This window comes from Thermothelomyces heterothallicus (assembly GCF_042370625.1).
Source record: "Thermothelomyces heterothallicus CBS 202.75 unplaced genomic scaffold P884_scaffold_15, whole genome shotgun sequence".
NCBI classification, from domain to species: Eukaryota; Fungi; Ascomycota; class Sordariomycetes; order Sordariales; family Chaetomiaceae; genus Thermothelomyces; species Thermothelomyces heterothallicus.
This window is the reverse complement of record NW_027192576.1, coordinates 430,084-452,271: the sequence shown is the minus strand read 5'-3', so window position 1 is coordinate 452,271 and position 22,188 is coordinate 430,084. Positions and strand designations below refer to the sequence as shown.

General features: G+C 58.2%; 8 protein-coding genes across 8 annotated transcripts; 5 read left to right on the top strand and 3 right to left on the bottom strand.

Moving 5' to 3' along the window:
- Positions 1–331: 331 nt before the first annotated feature.
- Positions 332–2,889, top strand: P884DRAFT_34944 (uncharacterized protein). The gene is made up of 3 exons (XM_069445849.1): positions 332–925; positions 995–1,200; positions 1,267–2,889. Exons 1-3 carry the CDS (start codon positions 510–512, stop codon positions 2,553–2,555), a joined length of 1,911 nt encoding a protein of 636 aa, XP_069296629.1. The 5' UTR covers positions 332–509; the 3' UTR covers positions 2,556–2,889.
- Positions 2,890–5,256: 2,367 nt separating this feature from the next.
- On the top strand, positions 5,257–10,092 carry P884DRAFT_202857 (uncharacterized protein; the record flags this gene model as incomplete). Its single annotated transcript, XM_069438463.1, has 1 exon — positions 5,257–10,092. The coding sequence occupies one exon, from the start codon at positions 5,257–5,259 to the stop codon at positions 10,090–10,092; it is 4,836 nt and encodes a 1,611-aa protein (XP_069296628.1).
- Positions 10,093–10,099: 7 nt separating this feature from the next.
- Positions 10,100–10,650, top strand: P884DRAFT_261004 (uncharacterized protein). Its single transcript, XM_069441515.1, has one exon. The coding sequence runs from the start codon at positions 10,212–10,214 to the stop codon at positions 10,536–10,538; it is 327 nt and encodes a 108-aa protein (XP_069296627.1). The 5' UTR covers positions 10,100–10,211; the 3' UTR covers positions 10,539–10,650.
- A 517-nt stretch (positions 10,651–11,167) lies between these two features.
- Positions 11,168–12,310, bottom strand: P884DRAFT_202986 (CRAL-TRIO domain-containing protein; the record flags this gene model as incomplete). Its single annotated transcript, XM_069438471.1, has 1 exon — positions 11,168–12,310. One exon carries the CDS (start codon positions 12,308–12,310, stop codon positions 11,168–11,170), a length of 1,143 nt encoding a protein of 380 aa, XP_069296626.1.
- A 479-nt stretch (positions 12,311–12,789) lies between these two features.
- P884DRAFT_245640 (DNA polymerase alpha subunit B N-terminal-domain-containing protein) lies at positions 12,790–15,252 on the top strand. The gene is made up of 3 exons (XM_069440434.1): positions 12,790–13,438; positions 13,511–14,849; positions 14,974–15,252. Exons 1-3 carry the CDS (start codon positions 12,978–12,980, stop codon positions 15,145–15,147), a joined length of 1,974 nt encoding a protein of 657 aa, XP_069296625.1. The 5' UTR covers positions 12,790–12,977; the 3' UTR covers positions 15,148–15,252.
- Positions 15,253–15,254: 2 nt separating this feature from the next.
- Positions 15,255–16,966, bottom strand: P884DRAFT_261000 (splicing factor, Prp19-binding domain-containing protein). The gene has a single exon (XM_069441514.1). It carries the CDS (start codon positions 16,881–16,883, stop codon positions 15,300–15,302), a length of 1,584 nt encoding a protein of 527 aa, XP_069296624.1. The 5' UTR covers positions 16,884–16,966; the 3' UTR covers positions 15,255–15,299.
- A 229-nt stretch (positions 16,967–17,195) lies between these two features.
- Positions 17,196–18,527, bottom strand: P884DRAFT_285845 (uncharacterized protein). The gene is made up of 2 exons (XM_069443791.1): positions 18,326–18,527; positions 17,196–18,249 (listed from the first exon to the last, which is right to left on the bottom strand). Exons 1-2 carry the CDS (start codon positions 18,336–18,338, stop codon positions 17,483–17,485), a joined length of 780 nt encoding a protein of 259 aa, XP_069296623.1. The 5' UTR covers positions 18,339–18,527; the 3' UTR covers positions 17,196–17,482.
- A 422-nt stretch (positions 18,528–18,949) lies between these two features.
- On the top strand, positions 18,950–22,059 carry P884DRAFT_203191 (glycosyltransferase family 31 protein; the record flags this gene model as incomplete). Its single annotated transcript, XM_069438486.1, has 4 exons — positions 18,950–19,227; positions 19,306–19,983; positions 20,666–21,158; positions 21,253–22,059. 4 exons carry the CDS (start codon positions 18,950–18,952, stop codon positions 22,057–22,059), a joined length of 2,256 nt encoding a protein of 751 aa, XP_069296622.1.
- Positions 22,060–22,188: the final 129 nt, after the last annotated feature.

Below are 22,188 nucleotides of genomic sequence, written 5' to 3'. Positions count from 1 at the left end.
TGTCAACCGCCCTATCCTTTCTCCTTCTCTCCCCACTTTCTACCTTCGCTTTTTCTCACCAGAGTCACTCCCTTGGAATATCCTTTCAGCCAGTTCATCGGAATCCGTTCATTCCTTTCGGGTTCCTATTCACCTCAGTTTCGTGCTCTTGAGCAGCAGCACCTTTTCACACACAGCATCTCCTGACACTCCCTATTCCACCAGCGAATCAAGCAAACCTCCTGTTCGAGCATTCGTCCAGGACGACACTCCTTTCGAACCAACCGATTTTCCATACCTCATTCGATCATTCCCTTGCACACACGCGTTAGAGAGTTTGTCGGAAGAATCTTCTTTGTTTTGGGCACTACCCCAAAGCTCTTGCGGCATCAACACCCGACTCGGCACACCGCCCATTTGCAGCGTCTGATCGCCAGCATCAGTTTATTCCCATTTTTCTTTTTTTCGAGGAGAGGACACCATTGTTGGGAACAATATCGCTTGGCGACCGACAACGGAAGTAGTCGAGAATGGCGACCGACGTGCTCAATCAGGAGCCTAAGCAGGAGGTGAAAGATGAGCCGAAAGGGGAGGTTAAGCAAGAGGAGGGAGTCGCTGCCTCGACAACATCAATGTCGGCTACGCCCGCTCCCTGCAAATCTCCAGTGTCGGCTACGAAGTCCTCCACCACCCCGAGCAAGCCCGCCAAATCTCCCGCCAACGGATCCAACAAGACTCAGGGTACTGGGTCGAGGCGGCCGGCCCGCAAGAGCACCCTCACGCAGCAGCAGAAGAACCAGAAGAGGCAGCGGGCAACGCAGGACCAGCTGACGACGCTTGAGATGGAGTTCAACAAGAACCCCACGCCCACGGCCAATGTGCGCGAGAGGATAGCCGAGGAGATCAACATGACCGAGAGGTCTGTTCAGATCTGGTTCCAGAATCGGTGAGTCCCCGAGGCTTCGTTTGACCTTGATTGGGCCGCGGGCAGACATGTTAACAGACGAGCGCGCAGACGTGCCAAGATCAAGATGTTGGCAAAGAAGAGCTTGGAAAACGGCGAGGACATGGATTCGATCCCCGAGTCGATGCGTCAGTATCTTGCGATGCAGGCCATGGAGTCGGGCAAGAGCATCCCTGGTTTCTTCGGTCGCAACGGTCTCATGCCCTACGGACAGCACGGGATGGCGGGCGGCGATCAGTCTGGCCCGGGCAAAGTTTGTAAGTTCGGCAGGCCGGCAGCGCGAACCGTGGAATCACACGTTTGCTGACTTTTCTCCCGCGCAGTGATTCACCATCTCAACTGCCGTTCTCTCACCATTGGTCGCTGGATGCGGGTTGGCCAAAACGCCATGGACCTGATCATCTTCTACTCTCCCGACAAGTGCACCATGACCTACTACATCAACAATGACCAGGCTGGATACAAGATCGAGTATCCGTTCTCGTACATCAAGGCCATCTACCTCAACAATGTCGAAGGTGGTAATGACCAGATGGGCGGCATCACCATTGAGCTCCTCCACCCACCAAACTTCTACATGGACTCGTCTACTACGGCGACCTTTGTCCAGGTCCGCGACTTCACCGAGGACCTCCAGGCCTCTCGGGTGCTGACACACCACCTCGGTGGAAACCCGAAGGTGTTGAGTGGTCAGCTCGCCAAGCTGGTCAGTCTGGAGGCCTTTATCCACCGTCACAGCGCGCCGCCCCCGCCCCCTCCTCCTCCGGCCCCGGTCTTCGATCAGCTCCACCCTCTGTCCATGTCTGCCCCGGTTTCGCCAGCCCGGCCGTCATCGCAACCGAACTTTGCCCAACCGCACGTTGGCATGTTTCAGGAGTCTCAGTGGGGCATTGCGCCTCACCATCAGACCATGATGATGCGCGGCCCGGGTCACAAGAGGCAGCGCAGCCGCAGCGTGCCAGGCCCCATCGACTTTCAAACGATGCAGCTGCTGCAGCAGCCCCCGAGCTTCCACATCACCCAGCCAGAGAACCAGGCGCCGAACAACAACCCCCACATCTTCAGCCCGGTTCCCCAACAGCCCAACATGCTGGGTCCCGTGGGCCCGAACTTGCGGATCGATACTCAGGCAGGCTTCGGCAGTGTCGACATGCGGACCTACCCGCTCTCGGCGACCACTGCCCCCTCGCCGTCCGAATACTCGAGCCCCAACTTCTTCGCCACCCAGGCCCCAGACAACAACGGGATTCCTGCGTCGAGCTTCACTCCCTATAGCGGCACCTTTTCGCCTCTGGTTGACCCGGCCAACCTCGGCGTCCCTCCCCCGTCAATCTCGCCGCTCTCGTTCAACCATCCTGACCCCGCCATCGTTGGAGAGTCTCCACCGATGTCGATGCCTCCGATGTGCGAGGGTTCCGCTGTCTCCGACGATGGCACAGGCCTGAACGACATGTATCCGACCGGAAAGCAAACCATGACACTCCCGCTCCACCCGCACTCGCCGTTTGTTGAGCCGAATCAAGCCGACATGGAGCTGAACCAGTTCATGGACCTCAGACGCTTTGATGCTGAGCAAGCCTCGATGTCGCCCGAGAGCGTCCAGGCGCAATGAGCGGGCGGGCTCGATGCCCTCCTCCCGCTCCTCTCCTTTGGCTCTGCATCTCCGGCTCCGTGGCTGTCTCTTTCTTTGCAAAGACATGGCTCTCGGCGGACAGCACGGATTGGTTTCATGACTCGCAATATACCCGTCGAGAGCTGTTGTTTCTCTTGGCTTGATTTGTCTCTGCGGCGTTCAGAGGTGTCTTCGCATATACCTTGGCGCTTGTCTGGCTGATTGTCTTGTTTTCTGTCTCTTGTGGCGAACCGATTTCAAGCGGTCCCCCTGCTCTCTCGACTCCTCTCCGATCTATAAGCGACACAAACAAATCCTCATTTCCAGTTCGACTTCTTAACCCCAACCTTCTCTCATCCGCTAGCCACGAACCTCCCCATGACGATTTCCCGCCGCTCCTGTGTCGTCTAACACTCCGGCTGCGGGATTTCTTGCTTTCATATTCTCGTTTGGCATGTCACTCTTCCTTGCGTTGTTCCCTTGTCTTTGCATGCGGATGATTTTGCTATTCCCAGGCCGCTGCCTGCAAAATGCGGGAGTCCTCTGGGATGATGTTTCTCTCTTAATACCTATTCCCTAGTCGTTTGCGTGCTAGTTTTCGACAAACTCGGGGAGAAAAAAGTTCCCGTTGAAGAACTGGACTTGTCGTTGGCTGAGAGAAGGATGAGATGGAGAAAGAAAAGCCCGGGAGGCCTGATTTCTCATCTCATTTTGATAAAACGGTTCTAATCTACTTTTCAGAGGGGTTTAGGAGCATTTATTCTCAGTGCGCAATAGCTAGGGCTGGTTGGCTTGGTGGATTTTGGAGTTCCTATCTGGTTTGCAGTTGTTTTTAGGGAGCAATGAACGAGAACGGTAAAACAGTGAATGGCGGTCCCGCTTCTACGATGTGACTGTTACTAGGTTCCCTTCGGTCCCATTCGCTAGAGGAGGCACTCTTGATGATGTAGGGAATGTGATAATTAACTAGCAGATTTGTGAACGAGGAGTTGCGTATCGTAAGCAGGACTGGCTCGAAACTCGAGGTGGGAATATACCATGGTCATAGCATCATCATTAATATACCAATCCGTAATGTCTTCGTAGATCGATAGGAAGCAGACAAAATCCCCCCTTTAAATATATCTGATTTGATACGCATTGTTACATCCAACGCTCAAGAGTTATCTTAGTTGTTTGGCCATAAACCTTGGTTAACTTGACCTCGGTATAAGAGGATTATAAGCAGACTCGGATAAGTAATTATAAGGAATATGGATTAGAAACTCCAGCGTCTTAAGATTCTGTCGACTAAATTATCCTATTGATTTATATATTGTTAATATCTTCTCTGTAGTTATTCGTCAATTCTTCTTATATCTGCCGAGTTCTTGTTTTGTTTTGATGATATCGTACTTTCCCTTGCTTGTCCTATTATTATGTTCTCTTGCTTCTCCTCCCTACAACGCTTTCCAAATTCTTGATCATGGCTGGCTGTGAGCGAAAGGGGCTCTTTGTCTGGCTGTACCAGACTGAAGTGCCGGGTGGTAAGTCCGTGCTTGCATTAGCTTATTAGGGCTCAACTACTGAAGAGGTAAAACCGTCAACATCAAAATTTTATGTATCGACAGGATCAGCACATCGCCAACGTGAGGTCGTACGCTGGTGTGCTTAGGAGAGCAGTAAGCGTGTAGCGAGAATAAATATAGACAAAGGATTAAATATCTTTTTCGATGATTTTTTTTCCACGAGGAAATGATAGCTAATAAAGGCAGAAAAGGCAAGAAAAATAGATTAAGGCACTTCGGAGGTTCTTGCGTCAATCTGCCCGCATTGTGTCGGTGTCGAAACGGGAACCAGAACGTTCATCAGTCATTATAAGCGTCAGACATGTCACATGGCTCAGGAAACTGTTCGGGCCAAGTCCCTCCTCGTACGACGTTTGTATGCGCAACAGCGGCATACATTCCGTTTAACTAGCGGAATATTGATTCTATATCCAACCTAAGTTTTAACTGTTTTTCCTTTTTAAAAAAACGTACCATCTCAAATCCTTCAGTCCTTGATAGGATGCGGCTTCCAAAACAAACCGGACGTTGCTGGTCTGGCCAGCCAACTTTCTTACAAGGGCAAATCCGGAGTGCGCAATAAGTGCAAGCCATGGTCGCAAAGGGATGATTGCCTTTCTTGGTATCATCCCCGCTCGGTTCATGACCCACAAGTTTACGCTAACGTTAACTACCCCTCGGCGGGGATTCCCTGTCGCACTGGAGTACTTCGCACTGATAAGATATCGCCCACCAGAACAGGGACCCAGCCTTTTGAGTGGGACAACCGGAGCCCCTTCCACAGCCACAATCGCTTCGAGTGCGACGGGACATGATAGGCTGAGGACCCACGGCAATGACTTCAGCCGCTGCCTGCGTCGCTCCAAGCCGAGACTTTTTGTACCCACTCATCCCGATGAACAGGCGACAGGCCACGCCAACCTATTTCGTCGACGTGCTTCCATTGGTTTTCTTTTAGCATTCTTTACCCTGCTACAATCAGTCCATTCGCTCTGTTTTTTTTTCTTTTCCCGTGTGAATGTTCGTCTTGGACTGGCTGCGAAATGCTGTAGCATCTCCAGAATACGTTTCATTCGCTCTTCTCTCGAATTGTTGTTTTGGCACGGGAGGACCTCGGTCCGGTGGCGGGTGCCTTGTTTTAGGAGTTCCACGGCATGGCAGGAACCGGCCAGCGAAATGCCGCAGAAGCGTCCCGGGACCGGCCCGGAAACGTTGAATTACAGCACCAGAACTCGAGCGCTCCCTTCGACGCTGGCGTTGCCCAAGGGAATCCCCAGGATGGAGAGCCTTCGCCGCTAACACGTTCGCGCCCGGTCCCGAATCTCCATCTTCCCCGGGCCGGACTCCGTTCTTACGGCTACGACGAGACCAGATCGCCTCGTTCTCGGCAACCGCAGTCGCCTCTGCAACGGAGGACTCCGGAACTCTACACGATCCAGTCGCACACCCTAGCACCGCCGGCGAACGAAGATGGCCAAGACAGGCGCGATGGTCCTTCGACCGCCTCTCCACGCCCTCGCTTAGGCCAGCCGAGGATATCCTTGACCCGCCCCCGCCAGACCTTTGACGAGATGCGAGACAGCATCAAACTTCCAGTTGATGCCGAAAAGAGCAGCGCCGCGCTTTCACAGCTGGGTTGGGTTGGTCGGCAAAAGAAGCGGAAGAGGGGGCTCGGGAGAATTCCGTGGGCCAAGATACAGAATGCTGCCGACAGGGCGTACCATCGATACATTATCGAGGGCTTGTTGCGGCAAAAGCCCATTCCGCCGAGCCAGGATGGGAGGCATATCCCCCTCAAGCCCGGCCTGGTAAGGCGAAAGCCCCTCAAAGATGAGCGGACCGGGCGACCTTACGTGTCCAACTTCATACGGTCGAGCCGGTATACCCTCTGGAATTTTCTGCCCAAGCAGCTCTTTTTCCAGTTCAGCAAGCTCGCCAACTTCTACTTCCTCGTCATCGGTATCCTGCAGATGATCCCAAACTTGAGCACCACAGGCACGTACACGACCATTGGGCCCCTCCTTGCCTTTGTGGCGCTCAGCATGGCAAAGGAGGGCTACGACGATTATCGCCGGTACAGGCTCGACAAGTTGGAGAACAGAAGCTTGGTTTGCGTGCTGGACCCGGACGGCGCGGCCAAAAGCGAGCCGAGATCCGAGGGTCGCCCATCGCCTGGTTTCTTTCGACGGGGAAAGCCGGTTCCCGATGCAGGGACGCAGGTGACGGAGCTCGAATCGGTGGGCAGCTCCGAAGATGCAGAATCTGGGCAATGGACCAAGATTGAGTGGCAGGATCTCCGTGTGGGCGACATCATACGGCTACATCGTGACGAGGATGTACCCGCCGACATTATCCTGCTCCATGCCACGGGACCAAACGGCGTTGCCTTCATCGAGACGATGGCTCTGGACGGGGAGACGAATCTGAAGACCAAACAGGCGTGCCCCCTGCTCGCCAAGCACTGTTCTTCGGTCGCCGGCATGAAGGACTGCGAAGCCGAGATCGTGTCGGAGGATCCCAACATCGATCTCTACAACTACGAGGGCAGAGTCACCGTGAACGGCGAGACCATGCCGTTGACCCTGAGCGAGGTCGTTTACAGGGGATCGACCCTGCGAAACACGGCGTACGCCATCGGGCTCGTCATCAACAGCGGCGAGGAATGCAAGATCCGCATGAACGCCAACAGGAATGTCCGCGCAAAGGCACCCGAGTTACAGCACGCCGTCAACCGCATCGTCATCATGCTGGTATTTTTTGTCATCATCCTCAGCGTCGGTTGCACGGTTGGCTACATCCTCTGGCGCCGCCAATACGTGGGAGCATCTGACCAGACGCGCGCCTGGTATCTCCAAGGCGGGAACGTGCCGCTGCAGCAAATCTTCATTGCCTTTGTCATCGCTTACAACACGCTGATCCCGCTGTCGTTGTATGTCAGTCTCGAGATCGTCAAGCTCGGGCAGCTGTTCCTACTCAGCGATATCGAGATGTACGACCCGGTCACGGATACGCCCATGGTGGCCAACACGACGACCATCTTGGAGAATCTGGGCCAGGTCAGCTACGTCTTTTCCGACAAGACGGGCACCCTGACCGAGAACATGATGAAGTTCCGCAAGATGAGCGTTGCCGGGACCGCGTGGCTCCACGACATGGATCTGCGGACAGAAGCCGACAAGAAGGGCAAGGCGCCGGTGGTTGAGAAGGAAGGGAAGGGCCGCTCCTTGAACGCCAGAACGTCGACAAGCCAGGCGGAATCGGAAATGGAGGAGCCCCTGGTCGACGGCCGTCCTCCACGGACGAGCACCGCCTCGAGATGGAAGTCGTCGGCCAACCCTACACAAAGCCAGCCCGAACTCGGCAACACGGAGGAGCTGCTTCGGTATCTTGCCAACAAGCCCCACTCGCAGTTTTCGCGCAAAGCTCGCCAGTTCATCCTCTGCCTAGCCCTGTGTCACACTTGTCTTCCCGAAACGGGAGACGACGGGGCGATAAGCTTCCAGGCTGCTTCCCCCGACGAGCTTGCACTGGTCGAGGCTGCCAAAGACCTGGGCTATCTGCTGGTTGATAGAGCCGCCCAGTCCATGACGCTGCAAGTACGCACCCCGAATGGCCCGACCATCACCGAGAAGTATGAGATTCTGGACGTGATCGAGTTCAACAGCAGGCGGAAGCGCATGTCCATTGTCATCCGCCTGCCCGATGGCAGGCGGTGCATCTTTACCAAGGGTGCCGACAGCGCCATCCTGCCGCGCTTGAAGCAGAAGCAGCTTGCCTTCCAGACTGCCTCTGCCGTTGAGAGGAGGGCAAGCATGCGGAGGAGCGTGGAGCAGGAAAAGGCTCTGCGCCGACAGAGCATGCAGAGCTACAAGCGTGACAGCATGACCCTGAGGCGGACACTGGACCGAAAGGATAGCTGGCGGAGGTCGATGGCCCTCACGGATGAAGTCGACCAGTGGCTGTCTCGCCGCGAGGCGGACGGCGTGGCCGAGCCCTCGGCAGAAGGCGAGCCTTACCAGAGCCCGCGCCGCTCTATGATGGGCGCGCGCTCGTTCGAGCTCGCGCGTTCCGTCATTGACCCTTCAGACCGGATCGTCGACGAGTCCTTGGTGCTGAATGAGGCGGCCGTGTTTGAGCGCTGCTTCCAGCACGTTGAGGACTTCGCCACGGAAGGCCTGCGGACCCTCATCTTCGGATATCGCTACCTGGACGAGGACGAGTATCGGCGGTGGAAGGAAATATACCTGCAAGCCACCACGAGCCTTGTCCAGCGCCAGGAGCGCATCGAGGAGGCGGCCGAGCTGATCGAGCAGGACTTCGAGCTCGCTGGCGCCACGGCGATCGAAGACAAGCTGCAGCACGGGGTGCCCGAGACCATCGACAAACTCCGGCGCGCCAATATCAGGATCTGGATGTTGACCGGCGACAAGCGCGAGACGGCCATCAACATTGCCCACTCGGCCAGGATCTGCAAGCCCTTTTCCGAGGTTTATATTCTGGACGTGACCCAGGGCGACCTGCAAGAGCGGCTCGCCATGACCCTCACCGACGTCTGCCGCGGCATGATTCCGCACTCGGTCGCTGTCATTGACGGGCACACGCTCTCGGTCGTCGAAGACAACGCCACGCTCCGCATGCTGTTCTTCGACCTGGTAGCCAGGGTCGACTCGGTCATCTGCTGCCGAGCCTCGCCCTCCCAGAAGGCCAACCTCGTCCGGTGCATCCGTCAGCAGTCTCCCTCGGCAGTCACCCTCGCGATCGGCGACGGTGCCAACGACATTGCCATGATCCAAGCCTCGCACGTAGGCATCGGCATCTCGGGACGCGAAGGCCTGCAGGCAGCCCGCATCTCGGACTACTCCATCGCCCAGTTCCGCTTCCTGCAGCGGCTGCTCTTCGTCCACGGCCGCTGGCTCTACGTCCGCAGCGGCAAATACATCCTCGGTACCTTCTGGAAGGAGGTCATCTTCTACCTTCTCCAGGCGCACTATCAGCGGTACAACGGCTACACGGGCACCTCCCTCTTCGAGTCCACCTCGCTGACCGTCTTCAACACCATCTTCACCTCCTTGCCAGTCATCGTCCCGGGCATCTTCGAGCGCGACCTGTCCGCCGAGACCCTGCTCGCCGTGCCGGAGCTATACAGCTTTGGCCAGCGCTGCCGCGGGTTCAATTTCAAGCAGTACCTCGGCTGGATGTTCATGGCCGTCGCCGAGTCGGTCATCATCTTCTACGGCGTGTACTACATCTACGCGGTCAAGTCGCACGCGCCCGTGCCGACAGATCTGTACCCCGTCGGGACGCTGGCGTTCTCGCTGGCCGTCGTCTTCATCAACCTCAAGCTCATGTTCCTCGAGGTACACGACCGGACGGTGGTGATACTGGGCGCCATGTGCATCTCCATCCTCGGGTGGTGGCTGTGGAACATCCTGCTCTGCGCGCTGTTTCCCGGCAAGGTCGGGCCGTACGTGATCCGCGACGGCTTCCTGGAGAATTTCGGACGCCAAGGCCTCTGGTGGATCGTCCACTTCATCCTCCTCTCGGCGCTCGTGGTGTTGGAGCTGGGCGTTACTGCCGTGCGCAAGTCGCTGTGGCCCACGGATCGGGATCTGATGCAGGAGATGGAGCATATCAAGGGCGTCAAGGAGGTGTTCAGGGAGCATGCGGATGGCGGGGAGGCCGGGGTCTCGGCGAGCCCCGAAGAGGCCGGCGAAGGTGGGGAACGGACCGCGGACGCGGCCTCGCTCAAGACGGTCACCTCCGCGTCCGCCTCTGCGGCCCCGCGGCAGGTGCCCGGCGAGGTAGCGACCGGCTGGCAACGGTGGGAAGGGCACGCCTCGCATTACGCGCCTGTCTCCGCCGTCTCGCCCGGAGGCGGGCGGCTGACGGGAGAGTTTGTGCGCCCCCAGTTCACTCCGCCGGCGGAAGAGCGGGAGAACCCCCTGGAGATCGCGGGCGCGAAGCTCAAGGAGGGCGCGCAACAGGAGTGAGGAACGCTTTTTTTTTTTTTTTTTTTTTTTTTTTTTTTTTTTTTTGCGTAAACTGGAATGGAATGAATACGTCTGGTTGGTTTTGGTTTTTGTGGGAAAGCATGTTGGACTAGGAGGCTATGTTTTGTATACTGTTGTGTATATGGAGAGGCATTTTTGTGCTGGGGGGCGTGGGCGTATTCGGCGTACGGTACTCACGATTTTTTATTTTTTATTTTTATTTTTTATTTTTTGGATATGTCGACATGTCGATTTGGCGGGAAGCTCTCGTTGCACAAAATCAGGGTATACCCTCAGTTGAGTCTAGTTTCAGTGTATCCATGGCATTATGCTACTCGTGGAGCTTGCTCATCGTTGATTATGATACTGCTGAGCTGTGTTTCAGTGCTTGTTGTTTTGCTGATCTTTTCAAGTTCGAGTACTTCGGTGTGTCGTTTGAAGTATGAGTCTCGGTAGCTTACCGTGGTAAACAACCTCGTATCAGGTACTGCTACTCCCTAGAACCGAAAACACCGATACTTGGTCAAGGCCTTATCTTGATGATGCTTTCGTCAGCAGCAATCCTACCCGTCAAGGGCGTTAAGGGTCTTGTGGACTGGCCTTCTGAGCTTAGGTAGCCAGTCACTCGCCACTAACAGCACCACGCGACTTTTTGTCAATAAGATAGTTCCATTACAACGCACCGTCAACCTTGACTCGAGTCCCACCAGTGTTTCGATTCCCACCAGCTGAGCCATTTCAGTCGAGCACCAGATGGCATGGGCCATCATCGTCCATCATATCCCCAAGCGGTTGATCCCAACCCGCTGGCCAAGTTCTGTTAATGGTGCGTGATGCCTCCCCAATTGTCAACTTCGCTGGTATCTGACTCCTGCATTTGAGAGGGCAGCGTTACAAACTCTGTAGAGGGTCGGCGAAGCACAATTGGTATTAAGAAATAGGTCTAGATTACGAAGTAATGTCTTACCCGACAAGCCTACAGTACGTCCGCAGACACGCCCGCCAGAGCTGTATTATGCGCGCAAGAAACGACAAACGGTACCTCAGTCGAGGATACCCAGAAGACAAAAAAGGATCAAGCCGAAGCAACGGCGTTTTGCGCCGTGGTGGGCTCAACCGCATTCTCGGTAACCTTCTCGGCAGCTTTCTCCTCGGCGGACGCGCTCGGGGCCTGTCCGGCATCCGGGACTGCCTCCGTCTTCTCTGTGCCCTCGGCTGTGTTCTCCGTCGCGCCAGTGGCCTGCTGTGCGACGCCCGTCTCGGTCCCCCCCGCGAGATAGTCCTCCGACTCGCCCAGCTGCCGCCCTCCGGCAACCCAGCGCTGCCAGCGCGCTTCGCGCCTCTCCTTGCAGAGCTTGTGCAGAGCGGGCCAGTAGACCGAGTGGTCGTAGTCGAATTCCAGCTCGCCCGTGCTGAACTCGGACCACATCTGCTCGGTCGGCACGTACTGGCTCATGTCCTCGTTGAACTTGAGCTTCTCGCGCGTGTTGGGGTCGATGAAGGGGGTGATGAGCTTGAAGAAGCCGGTGACGATCCAGGGCATGTTGATGATGAGGGCCCTGCCGAGGCGCTCGGGGTAGTGGTGCTGGAGGATGTGCAGGACCTCGCGGGCCATGCCGAGACTGGGCGCTGTGTTTGAGCGCGACTTGCCCTGCTTGAAGTTGATGAGCAGCGCGAGCGTCTCCTGTCCGGGCGGCATGATGTCGATGACCCGCTCAACCATGTACACTAGGTGTTGCACCTGGCGTGGCGAGGGCTCCGTGTTTTGGCGACCGGGGTTGAGATAGTGGCAGACCCTGGCCTCCTTGTCGTAGCCGAGGATGACCTGCTTCCCGGTCTCGTTCTCGGGCGAGATGTGCTCGGCCGTCAGCTCCTCGACGCCGTACTCCCTCCTCCATGCGAGCGTCTCGAGCAGACGCTTCTCGGCCTCCTTCTCGTGCCACTTGGTCGCGCGCAGGTAGCGAAGGAGGCACTCCTTGGTCAACCAGAACTTCTCGCCGTCGGTCAGCGACCCGGCTTTGCCGTTGGTCGAGGGAACCTCGGTCCACCCGTTGACCTGCTGGAGCAGCCAGTCATACTTCTGCTGCTGCTCCGCCGTCAACACCGGCCGCTCTTTGGGGCGGCTCTCGGGCGTCGGGAACGGCAGCGGCACTTTGAGGGGACCAGCAGATTTCTCGTGCACCGGATCAGCCCCCGGGGATGCAGTCGCCTTTGCCATGGTGTTTTTGTAGCTGGAGTGAGTCTTCTCGGATGAAACTCGGTGAGGGCGGAAAGTGGCCTCGATGGCAACCTAGATGGACAAAACAGAAAGTAAACAGATGTCAATTTATTGAAACCAATCGACCGCCTCACGGAATTTGAGCCCTCGCAGGTTCAACCAATGCAAGTTTGATTTGAGACTCGGAGAGCAATAATAAGCAATGATTGGCTTGCAAAGATGCAAAGATGCAAAAAAGCTCCGCAATTCAAGGAATTTAGGAAGGAGGCGGTCTCAATTGAGTGAGACTTTTGAGTGCCTGGACTGGCCGCTACTTCCGACCTCAAGCCCCTGCCTTTTCCAGTTCAGCGCTGCGATTCCACTCCGAGTTAACTCACTTACTAAGCACGTCAGCAGCGGCTGAGCCCGGTGACCCCTGAGCCTGCATGGATCTGCGAGCCCGCAAACCAGGGACCAATTCCGAAGCTAAACCAGATCAGGCACACGGCGTCTTCGCGTTAAGTGCCTCTTCGTCGCGTCGCAGCGCGTTCCACCACAGTCAATTAATTGACAGAGCCCCTCATCGACAGCCCTGCAACCGACGCTGAGCGTCGGCGTGAGACTGACGAGTCCTTGCTTCCGACGACACATCAGTCAGGCAGAGGACGGCAACGCAGCACAACACACAATGGCCGACGAAATAGTGGCAGAACTAAACGAACGATTCGGCTCGGGAAACAAAGATCTCGAGGCCGATCAAGTCGCCGAGCTCAAATCCATCATGCGCCTGCACCAGTTGTCGGTCCAGGACCTGTTCTTCAAATGGGAGTCGTACGGCATGAAGATGGGCATGGACGACTTCCAACCCTCCATCGACAACCTCCGTGCATTCAAGCAGAACCTGCAAGACGAGCTCGCGCGCAGCAGCCGATCGCAGGCACACATTAAGACCGAGAGGCGAGCTGGTGCAACCCCGCGGGTGGGCAAGGGTGGCGATGTGTTTGGGATGCTGGATGGCCTGGCAACGCCGGCCCAGGGGCGGCCAAACGGTGCTGTCAAGAAGACGCCCGCAACCTCGCGGGTCAAGGCAGAGCCGACAAGCTCGCCGTTGAAGGTGGAAGACCAGGCGAATGCGACAGGCGAAGTGCCGTATGCCTCCCTCCCCTCCCTTCACGATACAGCTCTTCGAGAAAGTCGCACTAATACCCTACAACTCTATAGACCATCATCATCATTTAGCGACAGGCCCAACCCGGGAGAAGTGCTAGAGATTCTCAATGAGCAGCTCGAGGCTGCCGAACCCCCAATCTCCCCTTTCCCCGAATCCCGCATCAAGCTCGCCGCGACGTCAGACCAGAAGAAGCTCGGATACAAGGGGTTGGCCATGAAACTCTCAGAGGCTTCCGAGATCCTAGATGTCCGGATAGAGGAGTTCGCCGCCGAGGTTATGCGACACCACAAGCTGGAGGAATCGGCATTTGGAAGTCCCGCCAGCCAGAGCACTGCCGAGATCATCGCAGTTGGCCGTATCGCATCAGACTCGCTGGAAGGGAAGCTGAATGCCGCATCGCTGGTACTGGAGACCTCGAGGCGGATGGGCAACGGCCTGCGAGTGCCCCTGAACCTCGGCAACCTGAAGGCGTACCAGTTCTTCCCAGGCCAGATCGTCGCCCTCAGGGGCATCAACTCCTCCGGCCGGGAATTTACCGTTCACGAGGTCCTCGAAATCCCTCTCCTCCCAAGCGCCGCCTCTCCTCCCGACGCCTTGGCCAGCCACCTGGCGCGTCTCCGCGGGGGGCCGGACGCGATGGACTCGGACGAGACCCCAACCCTCCCCCTCACCGTCCTGTTCGCCTCGGGCCCTTACACGGCCGACGACAACCTCGACTTCGAGCCCCTCCACACCCTGTGTAGCGAGGCGGCCGACACCTTCGTCGACGCCGTCGTGCTGACCGGGCCATTCATCGACATGGAGCACCCGCTCATCGCCACGGGCGACTTCGACCTCCCGGCCGAGGCCTCGTACGACCCGGACGCGGCTACCATGACGACCGTGTTCAAGTACCTGATCTCGCCCGCCATCAACCGGCTCGTCGCGGCCAACCCGTCCGTCACCGTCATCCTGGTCCCCTCGGTGCGCGACGTGCTGGACAAGCACGTCTCGTGGCCGCAGGACGCCTTCCCGCGCCGCGAACTGGGCCTGCACAAGAGCGTCAAGATCGTCGGCAATCCCATGACGCTCCGGATGAACGAGATGGTGCTGGGCGTCAGCAGCCAGGACGCCCTGTGGGAGCTGCGCAGCGAGGAGCTCGTGGGCGGCGCCCGCGCCGCCGACGCCCTCTCGCGCGTCAGCCGCTACCTGGTCGAGCAGCGCCACTTTTTCCCCCTCTTCCCGCCGGCCGACAGGAGGCGGCTGCCCAAGACGGGCGCCGCAGACGCCGCGGGACGCGGCCTGCCCCCGGGCGCCATGCTCGACGTCAGCTATCTGAAGCTGGGCGAGATGATCGAAGTGCGGCCGGACGTCTTGGTCGTGCCGAGCGCGCTGCCGCCGTTTGCAAAGGTCAGTTCTCTCTCTTCTCTTTCTCATCTCACCACCCTCCCCCCTTTCCCTTTCCCCCCAACCGACTCCAATCGCGGAAATCTGGTGATCGACAACTAGCGACTGACCATTCGTGATGTTGTAGGTTGTGGAGAGCGTACTGGTCATCAACCCGGGTTATTTATCGAAGCGGAAAGCTGCCGGTACCTACGCCAAGATGACGCTATACCCGCCATCCCCGGAGGATATGGCGGGGAATGGGGGACTGACTGCACACAAGATATATGAACGGGCAAGGGTGGAAATAACGAGGATTTGATGGGCAAAAAAAAAAACCAAAAACCGTGTAAGCACGTATTGGGTGAGACATGAAGGTCTGAAGGGTATCAGGGCTGGATGAATATACTACAAAGCTGTACACTGCATGTTACGTTGATGAAATCTCAGAGACGACGTAGGCCCCGAGAGAGCCTATCTTGCATCTACTACTCTCCGACGCTTGTCGCTTCCATACCGGTCCCTGTCCCGTTCCCAGGAAGGTGACCGTTTCCGCCGGTCACCCCGCTCTTCTTGTCTGGGCGAGCGGGACCGCGACCTCGACCGTCTCCTGTCACGGCTGTCGTCGCGGCGCCGGTACGAGTCTCGGCGTTCGTCCCGGAGCCTGTCCCGACTCCCGTGTCTGTATCTGTCCCTGTCCCTGTCCCTGTCCCTATCTGACCCCCTTTCCTTGTCTCGATCCTCCCACCCACGAGGATTGTTGTCCCTGCGCTCGCCCAGCGGGATCGCGTTCGCGCCCTTCGCGCCATCGCCGTCGCTCCTCCCCCCGTCGCGGCGGCGATCATCGGGCTGGAAGCGCTCGTCGACGTTTCGATCAAATTCCCGCCTCGGCGGCCGAGCGTAATCAAGCCGCCCCCACTGCCCGGTATCCTCGCTCTTGAGGTCTCTGTATTTGGTGGCGCCCTTCTTGCCGATCTTGGTCAGGTCCCTCAGCTGCAGCGGCTTGGGCAGCAGCTCCCGGTTGACGTCGTCGGCAAACTTGGCGCCGACGATGTCTCTCTTGTCCAGCCCGGCCGCCTTGCTCTCGTCCAGGTAGAAGGCGCCCTTGTGGAAGTACTTTTGCATGAAGCCCATCTTGCCGCGGCTCTCCTTCTCCTCGCGCTGCCTCGCCAGGTGCGCCTCGTCCTCGGCCTGCCGCTCCTCCTCGGTCAGGTTCCGCCGCCGCTCGATCTCGGCCAGCTCCTTCTCCTTGGCCTCGATCGCCTCGCGCTCGCGCCGCAGCCGCTTCAGCTCGCGCAGCTTCCACGCCGCGTACTCGGCCTCCGGGTCGACGTCGTCCGTGTCGTCCACCTCGTTCTCCGAGTCGCTCGCGTCGTCCTCCCAGTGCTTCTTGCCCGCGCGCCGCGCCGCCAGGTCCTTTCTGATCTGCTCTTCGACCAGCTCGTCGGCGGCCCGGCGCCGCGCTTCCTCGGCCGCGGCGGCAGCCTCGTCCTTCTCCACCGAGACGGGCGATCGAGACCTCGTGCCGGCTGCTGTCGCCGCTGCGGCTGCGGCTGCGGAGCCGTTGTTGCCCTGCCGTTGGCTCTTCGGGATGAACTTGGGTCGCGCCATCAGCCGACGAGGAGCCTCCTCCTCTTCGGAGCTGCTCTCCTCCTCTTCCTCTTCGCTCTCCTCTTCACTGCCCTCTTCTTCACTGCCTTCCTCCTCCTCCTCCTCCTCCTCTGTCACGAAGCCCTCCTCTTTTGCTTTCTGTTCCGCCGCGAGTCTCGCTTCCCTGGCTGCTTTCCGACGCGCTTCTTCGTCTTCGGCAGCCGCCAACCCGACACCCTTCAGATCGATCTTGGCACCATCGCCGCGGCTGATGATGCGCCCGGGCCCGCCAGCGCTGGCAAACTTGGGCGGTGGCGCGGTCCGGCGCGGCGGCGCCTTCTTCTGAACTTCTTCCTGCTCGGAGCCGCTGCTCTCTGAGTCGGATGATGATTCGGGCGCGGTGGGCTTGCCAGCCCGGTATCGCGCCGGTTTGACCGGGTTAGCGGTCATGCGCTTTTCGGGGGGCATGTTGGGCGGCTGAACGGCGCGTGGTGATTGTCTTGAGGGAGGGTTTAGTTAGTTGCTGCTAGCTTGGGGAGTCTCGCCTTTCACTGGAATCTGCGATTAACAGGTACTCCGTGCGTACTTGTTGCGCGGTGAGTTCGTTGATTGGTTAATAGTTAATGCACAGGCCACCTGAGTAATTGAGTTGCTCCAGCGGATCGATCAGTGGTCACCCTCAACCTCCAACGTTCGGGCAGCTTCAATCAGGAAGCGGCCTGCCCTGGGATGAGCTCATAAACAGTGGACTGGTGTCAACAACGAATATTAGATGAAATCCTGATAGTAGGCCTTTCAAACTAGCGTTGAACAGCCAAAGATGTTCCATCTTTGCGACATTAGTGCCATAACATGATTCGATATGTCCACAACCCAAAGTGAAGAAAACCGGACCTTCTCGGCGAGCTAGTCTGACATACATTCCAAAATACAAAACAATATAATCCATCAATGCTTCAGCGATCTGGTAGACCGAAGCCAACTGGACCTCTCCCAGGATCACTGATGGTCATACCCACTCCCAATTCGAACCCTCCACGAGACGCTCTGCAGGCTGCGGCAAGAACTCAGCTTCCTCGTAATTTCAGCGTCCCGAAAGCGCGAGCCAGCCGCTCCCCTTCATCCGGCACGGCCATCTCACATGGGCCGGCGGATTCCTGCTCACCGCCATTCCCAACCCCATTCCCGCCGCCGCTCCCATACTCTCCGGCAAATCCTTTAACAGGCTGCTGCAGGAGCATCTCACCCGGCGCCTTTCCTCCCCCGGTCGCCTCCGAGCCCTGCCCTCCAACCGCGGGCCCCGCCGCTCCTGCCACGGAGGAAGAGGAAGAGGAGGAGGTAGTGGTGTTGGTGGAGACGGGCGCCTTCTTCTCCGGCTCGAGCAGCCGCGCCTCGCTGTCCAGCCAGCCGGGCGCCACCCGGCGCTTCTCGGCCAGGTCGCGGGCCCGGATGCGCTCGTCGAGCGCGGCCAGGTCCTGCTCGGCCTGGGCACACATCTGCGTGACGTGCGCCAGCAGCGCGCGGCACGACTCCAGGATCTCGTCCGGGTGCGCGGCGTGGCCCGACGGCGAGACGACGTACCGCGGCTTGGGCGGCGCCGTTGCCGCCGACGACGACGGGTGCGCGCTGTCCGGGTTGTTGCCGCTGCCGTTGCTGGAGTCGTCCGTCGTCGTCGTCGTCGTCGTCGTCGTCGTCGTCGTCGGGGGGATTCCTGTCACCGAGGGCGGGAGAGTGGAGGGCATCGGCTTGTAGCGGTAGGGGAGGGTGGTCGCGGTGGGGAGCTTGACGAAGGGGGAGACGGTGAGCGGGACTTGTTGGAGGAGGGGATGGGTGCCTGTGCGGCGTCAGCAGATCGGCTCGTTGACTCTGGGGGAGACGTGTTGTTGTGAGGGTACTTTGAGGATACTTACGATTGTCATGCATTTTGAACGGGATGGAACCGCGCTCGAAGTGTCTGCGACGGAGCAAATGAAGTGAGGGGCGTTCGAGTTGATTCAGGTTGAGATCACTGGGTACGATATTGAGACCCACGATCCGTGGCCGCTGACTCTGTCACCTCCTGCGGAGATTCACCGACGCAGTCAGTTAACTGTAGAGAATGATCGAGGCGCAATCAGGCAGCGGGGACTTGAATGCTGAGGAAGGGAAGAGCTCCACTTCTCCACAGGGCGGGACCTGACAAGACAGGAAATACAAGATCTTCACGTGCTCCCGTCACCACGCATGCGCAGCAACGCTCTGCTTGCAAAGATACCAGATGGAGATGTCCCTCGTGTCAATTCTGCGCTCAAGTTTGGGAATGAGGCAACAGGTGAAAAATATGAGACTAAGGTGCCTCGAGTGTTCAGGCGCAGGAGCCATGCCATGCAAGGTACTCCGTACACAGCAAGCCGGGCTCTCTCGCGATAAGCTGATAAGAGCTAGTTAGGCCCCACTTACACTTTTGGAAGCTCCCAACTCCCCGCGTTTCACTTTTTGAGGTCAACAACGCTCTTGGAAATGGAAAAAGTAAACAGCAGCTATTAGACGTCGAAATGAGTTTCCAAACGGTCCGATCCCCTTTCGCCGTGAGCGATTATACACCGCTCTCCGAACACCAGGAGCAAACACCCGACAGCTTCTACGATGGAAAACCCGTGCTGTACTACCATGCGACGGGCGCAAAAGCCTGGATTCCCAAGGCGCAGCGGGGCAAGCTGCCCTTCTTCCCCGCCGACCACTCAACCGAGCCAACGCCCCCCGAAAGCAGCGCGTTGAACGGCCAGGTCGAAGCGACCGTCGAACAGAAGGTCGACTTGTTCGTGAACTCGCGGTATGAGTTGTTCCCACTCGGGATCATCCCCCTACCATTCCCTGGGTCCAGGTTGCCCGCTAACCCTCCCTTCCCCAGCAACCTCTCCATCTTCTGCCCCTCGGCCGAGTGCGGCGCCTGCATCCCGTACCAACAAATCAGCATCCACGCGATCAAGACCCTCCGCGCCGGCGACCAGACCGCCTACCCGTCCGTCTACCTCCAGCTCGAGCTCGCCGAGGGCGGCGAAGGCGACGACGACTTCGACACGCTCGAGCTCACCCTCATCCCGCAGGCCCGGTCGCCGCCCTCGGATGGCGCCCCAGCTGCCGGCGACGGCACGGCGGCGGCCGGCGCTACCAAACCAGAAGCCACCCTCCTCTTCGAGGCCATCTCGGAGTGCTCCAACCTGAACCCGGACCCCGTGCAGGACGGCGATGGCGAGGATGCGGACGAGGACGGGGCACAAATCATCTTCGAGGGTGACCACGAGCCGATAGAGGGCTTCAGCGGCGTGTTTGCGGGCAGCAGGGACGGCGGCTTGCCGCCCGCCATGCCCGGGAGCGGCGGGTGGATCACGGCGGAGAACGTGCACGAGTACTTTGACGAGGACGGGAATTGGATCGGGGGAGAGGGACCGGAAGAGGAAGGGGTAAGCGGCGAACTTGGAGAGGGCGCCGGGACGGTTCACGCGCGCGAAGAAGGGGAGGAAGAAGGGGTCAATGGGGACGGAAAGGCAGCAGCGGAGGGTGAGGCCAAGAGGCCCAGGATAGAATAGTGTATGGATGAAAAAAAAAAGGTAATGGGACAGGTTCCGTGTTTGCGGAATACTATCACTTTTGACCATACGGCATGGCGTTCCTAACTACAGAGTACAAATGTCTGGTGTGTAGGTAGGTGCATTGCGCTCGAGGGGAGGATAACCCTAACCCTTTCCGGAGTTATGGAGGCTTGTTCTGAGCCAGCGCGGTGACTCGTTTCCCTGGCGACATCCAATTGAACTGGGTCAGGCAGCGGCAGACCCGAAAGGAGCGCTAAACCAACAACATCGCAATGCGCATGACACTTAATATTGAATGACGCCTTGCAATCTCATCTAGCTCATCACTTCTCCTGGATTCCTTAATTCTTGGCTTGTGAGTCTCCGGTATGGGGTCACGATTAAACTGCGACTCAAGGCCGTAATTCCCCCCCCCCTTTTTTTTTTTTTTTTTTTTTTTTTACTCTTTTTGCAACTCGCACCGGCGAGGTCTGCCCTCGGCCGACCCGCAGGTTCGTCCTGTCGAGTCGCGAAGTACGGGTCGGTACATGTGTTGTCTATGGCACCGCTGTTGAAATGTCTGCCCAGACTGACCGACTTGAGCTCGTTCATTAGCATGTCATCGTGGCACCGTGTGGGCATGGGCCCCAGGGCGCGTCCTCGACCGCGTCCTCGGCTACGGCTGCGGTCTTCGGTCAGCGTTGCCCTGCTTGTCTTCTTGTTTCTGTGGCTGGTACTGCCGTATGATAACGTCGTCCGGTTGGCTTTCCGGTGGAATGCGAAGAGGCTCAAGGCGGCTCTGGTATCGCGCCCGAGCGAGAGATGGGTCTATTCTCGGCCCAAACACCCTGTCGACCTCGGCCAGGATGTCGTCGTCATCCTGAAAACGGGGTATGGCACGAGAGAGAGGGTGCCGGCTTGGCTCGATGCTCTAAGCGCGGGAAACGAGTTCAAGGACATATTTGTCATCGCCGATTCTGAGGGCGACATCACCTTCGCCGACAAGGATAACACAAGGGGACTCCATGTGCACGACGCAGTGGCCCACTCCCTCCGGTTTCATCTGGGCGCCTACGGGGAACACCCGAGGGTCACCAGGTACAGTCAGCTAGCGGAGGCCATCTACAAGGGTGACGAGGCGACGGCGTTGCACCTCTGCCGAGGCTTCGGCTGGGAATTGGATGCGATGAAGGTCAGCAAGCACATCTCCTCCCTTCCCCCCCCCCCCCCCCCCCCGGGGTTCCCAGTATCATTTTGGCCTTTGAGGGTGGCTAACATGGTCTCAGTTCATCTCGGGCTTGGAGATGGTCTATCAGGTGTATCCCCACAAGAAATGGTACCTCTTGGTAGACGACGACACGTACATCATCCAGCCGTCGCTCAAGCCCCTTCTGGGGCACCTGAACCCCGAGCGGCCGCATTACCTCGGGAACGCCGTTGGCGATTTCAAGGCCCGCTTCGCTCACGGAGGATCTGCCGTCATCCTCTCGCAAGCAGCGATCCGTACCCTAATCATGAACCAGCGCGCTCTCAAGCCGATCTACATCGACTCCCTGGATGAGACATGGGGCGACCGGCTGCTGGCGAAAGCACTGCTCAAGCATGGCATCTATCTCGACGAGACATACAGCCACCTGTTCAACGGCGAGCCGCCCCTGCTCACCAAGATCCGCGCGGATAGACTGTGCTCGCCGCTCGTCTCTTTTCACAAGCTACCGTCGCCTGCGGCCATGAGGGAGGTCGGCGACTACTTCCGAAACGTGAGCAAGCCGGTCCTGTGGGGCGATCTATGGGAGATCTACGGCAAAACGCCGCCCTGGGAACAGGCAGGTGCCGCTGTCAGCCACAACTGGGACCACGTTGGTGACCCTGACGAATCCACCCTGGAGATATCGAACGTCAAGACGGCGGAGGATTGCGAGAAGCAGTTTAAGCGCCGGTCCCGGTCCTCTCTGGCGTGGTCCTGGGACGCTCAGACGAGAGTTTGCCTTGTCAGTCACTGGATGATCGTCGGCAAGGAGGAGACCGGCCAAGTCTCGGGCATTAACGTCCGAAGGGCGAAACAGTTGGGCGCTAAATGTATCCATCATTGAGCTGGACGGTACAACAGGGAACGAAGTTTCCTCTTCTCGCCCGGTGTCTACTCAACTACTGGGCTTCGAGGCCGTGAGACCATGCCGATCGAGGCCGGGCCATGGTCCAGAGCAACCGGGATGAAAGAG

Excerpts from the sequence above, each read along its gene's own strand:
- P884DRAFT_245640 (XM_069440434.1), top strand. The coding sequence starts at position 12,978 with ATGGCCGACGAAATAGTGGCAGAACTAAACGAACGATTCGGCTCGGGA. Across the intron at positions 13,439-13,510 it reads AATGCGACAGGCGAAGTGCC|ACCATCATCATCATTTAGCG; the intron begins GTATGCCTCCCT and ends ACAACTCTATAG. Across the intron at positions 14,850-14,973 it reads CGCTGCCGCCGTTTGCAAAG|GTTGTGGAGAGCGTACTGGT; the intron begins GTCAGTTCTCTC and ends GTGATGTTGTAG.
- P884DRAFT_34944 (XM_069445849.1), top strand. The coding sequence starts at position 510 with ATGGCGACCGACGTGCTCAATCAGGAGCCTAAGCAGGAGGTGAAAGAT. Across the intron at positions 926-994 it reads CAGATCTGGTTCCAGAATCG|ACGTGCCAAGATCAAGATGT; the intron begins GTGAGTCCCCGA and ends ACGAGCGCGCAG. Across the intron at positions 1,201-1,266 it reads GTCTGGCCCGGGCAAAGTTT|TGATTCACCATCTCAACTGC; the intron begins GTAAGTTCGGCA and ends TCTCCCGCGCAG.
- P884DRAFT_261000 (XM_069441514.1), bottom strand. The coding sequence starts at position 16,883 with ATGCCCCCCGAAAAGCGCATGACCGCTAACCCGGTCAAACCGGCGCGA.
- P884DRAFT_261004 (XM_069441515.1), top strand. The coding sequence starts at position 10,212 with ATGTTTTGTATACTGTTGTGTATATGGAGAGGCATTTTTGTGCTGGGG.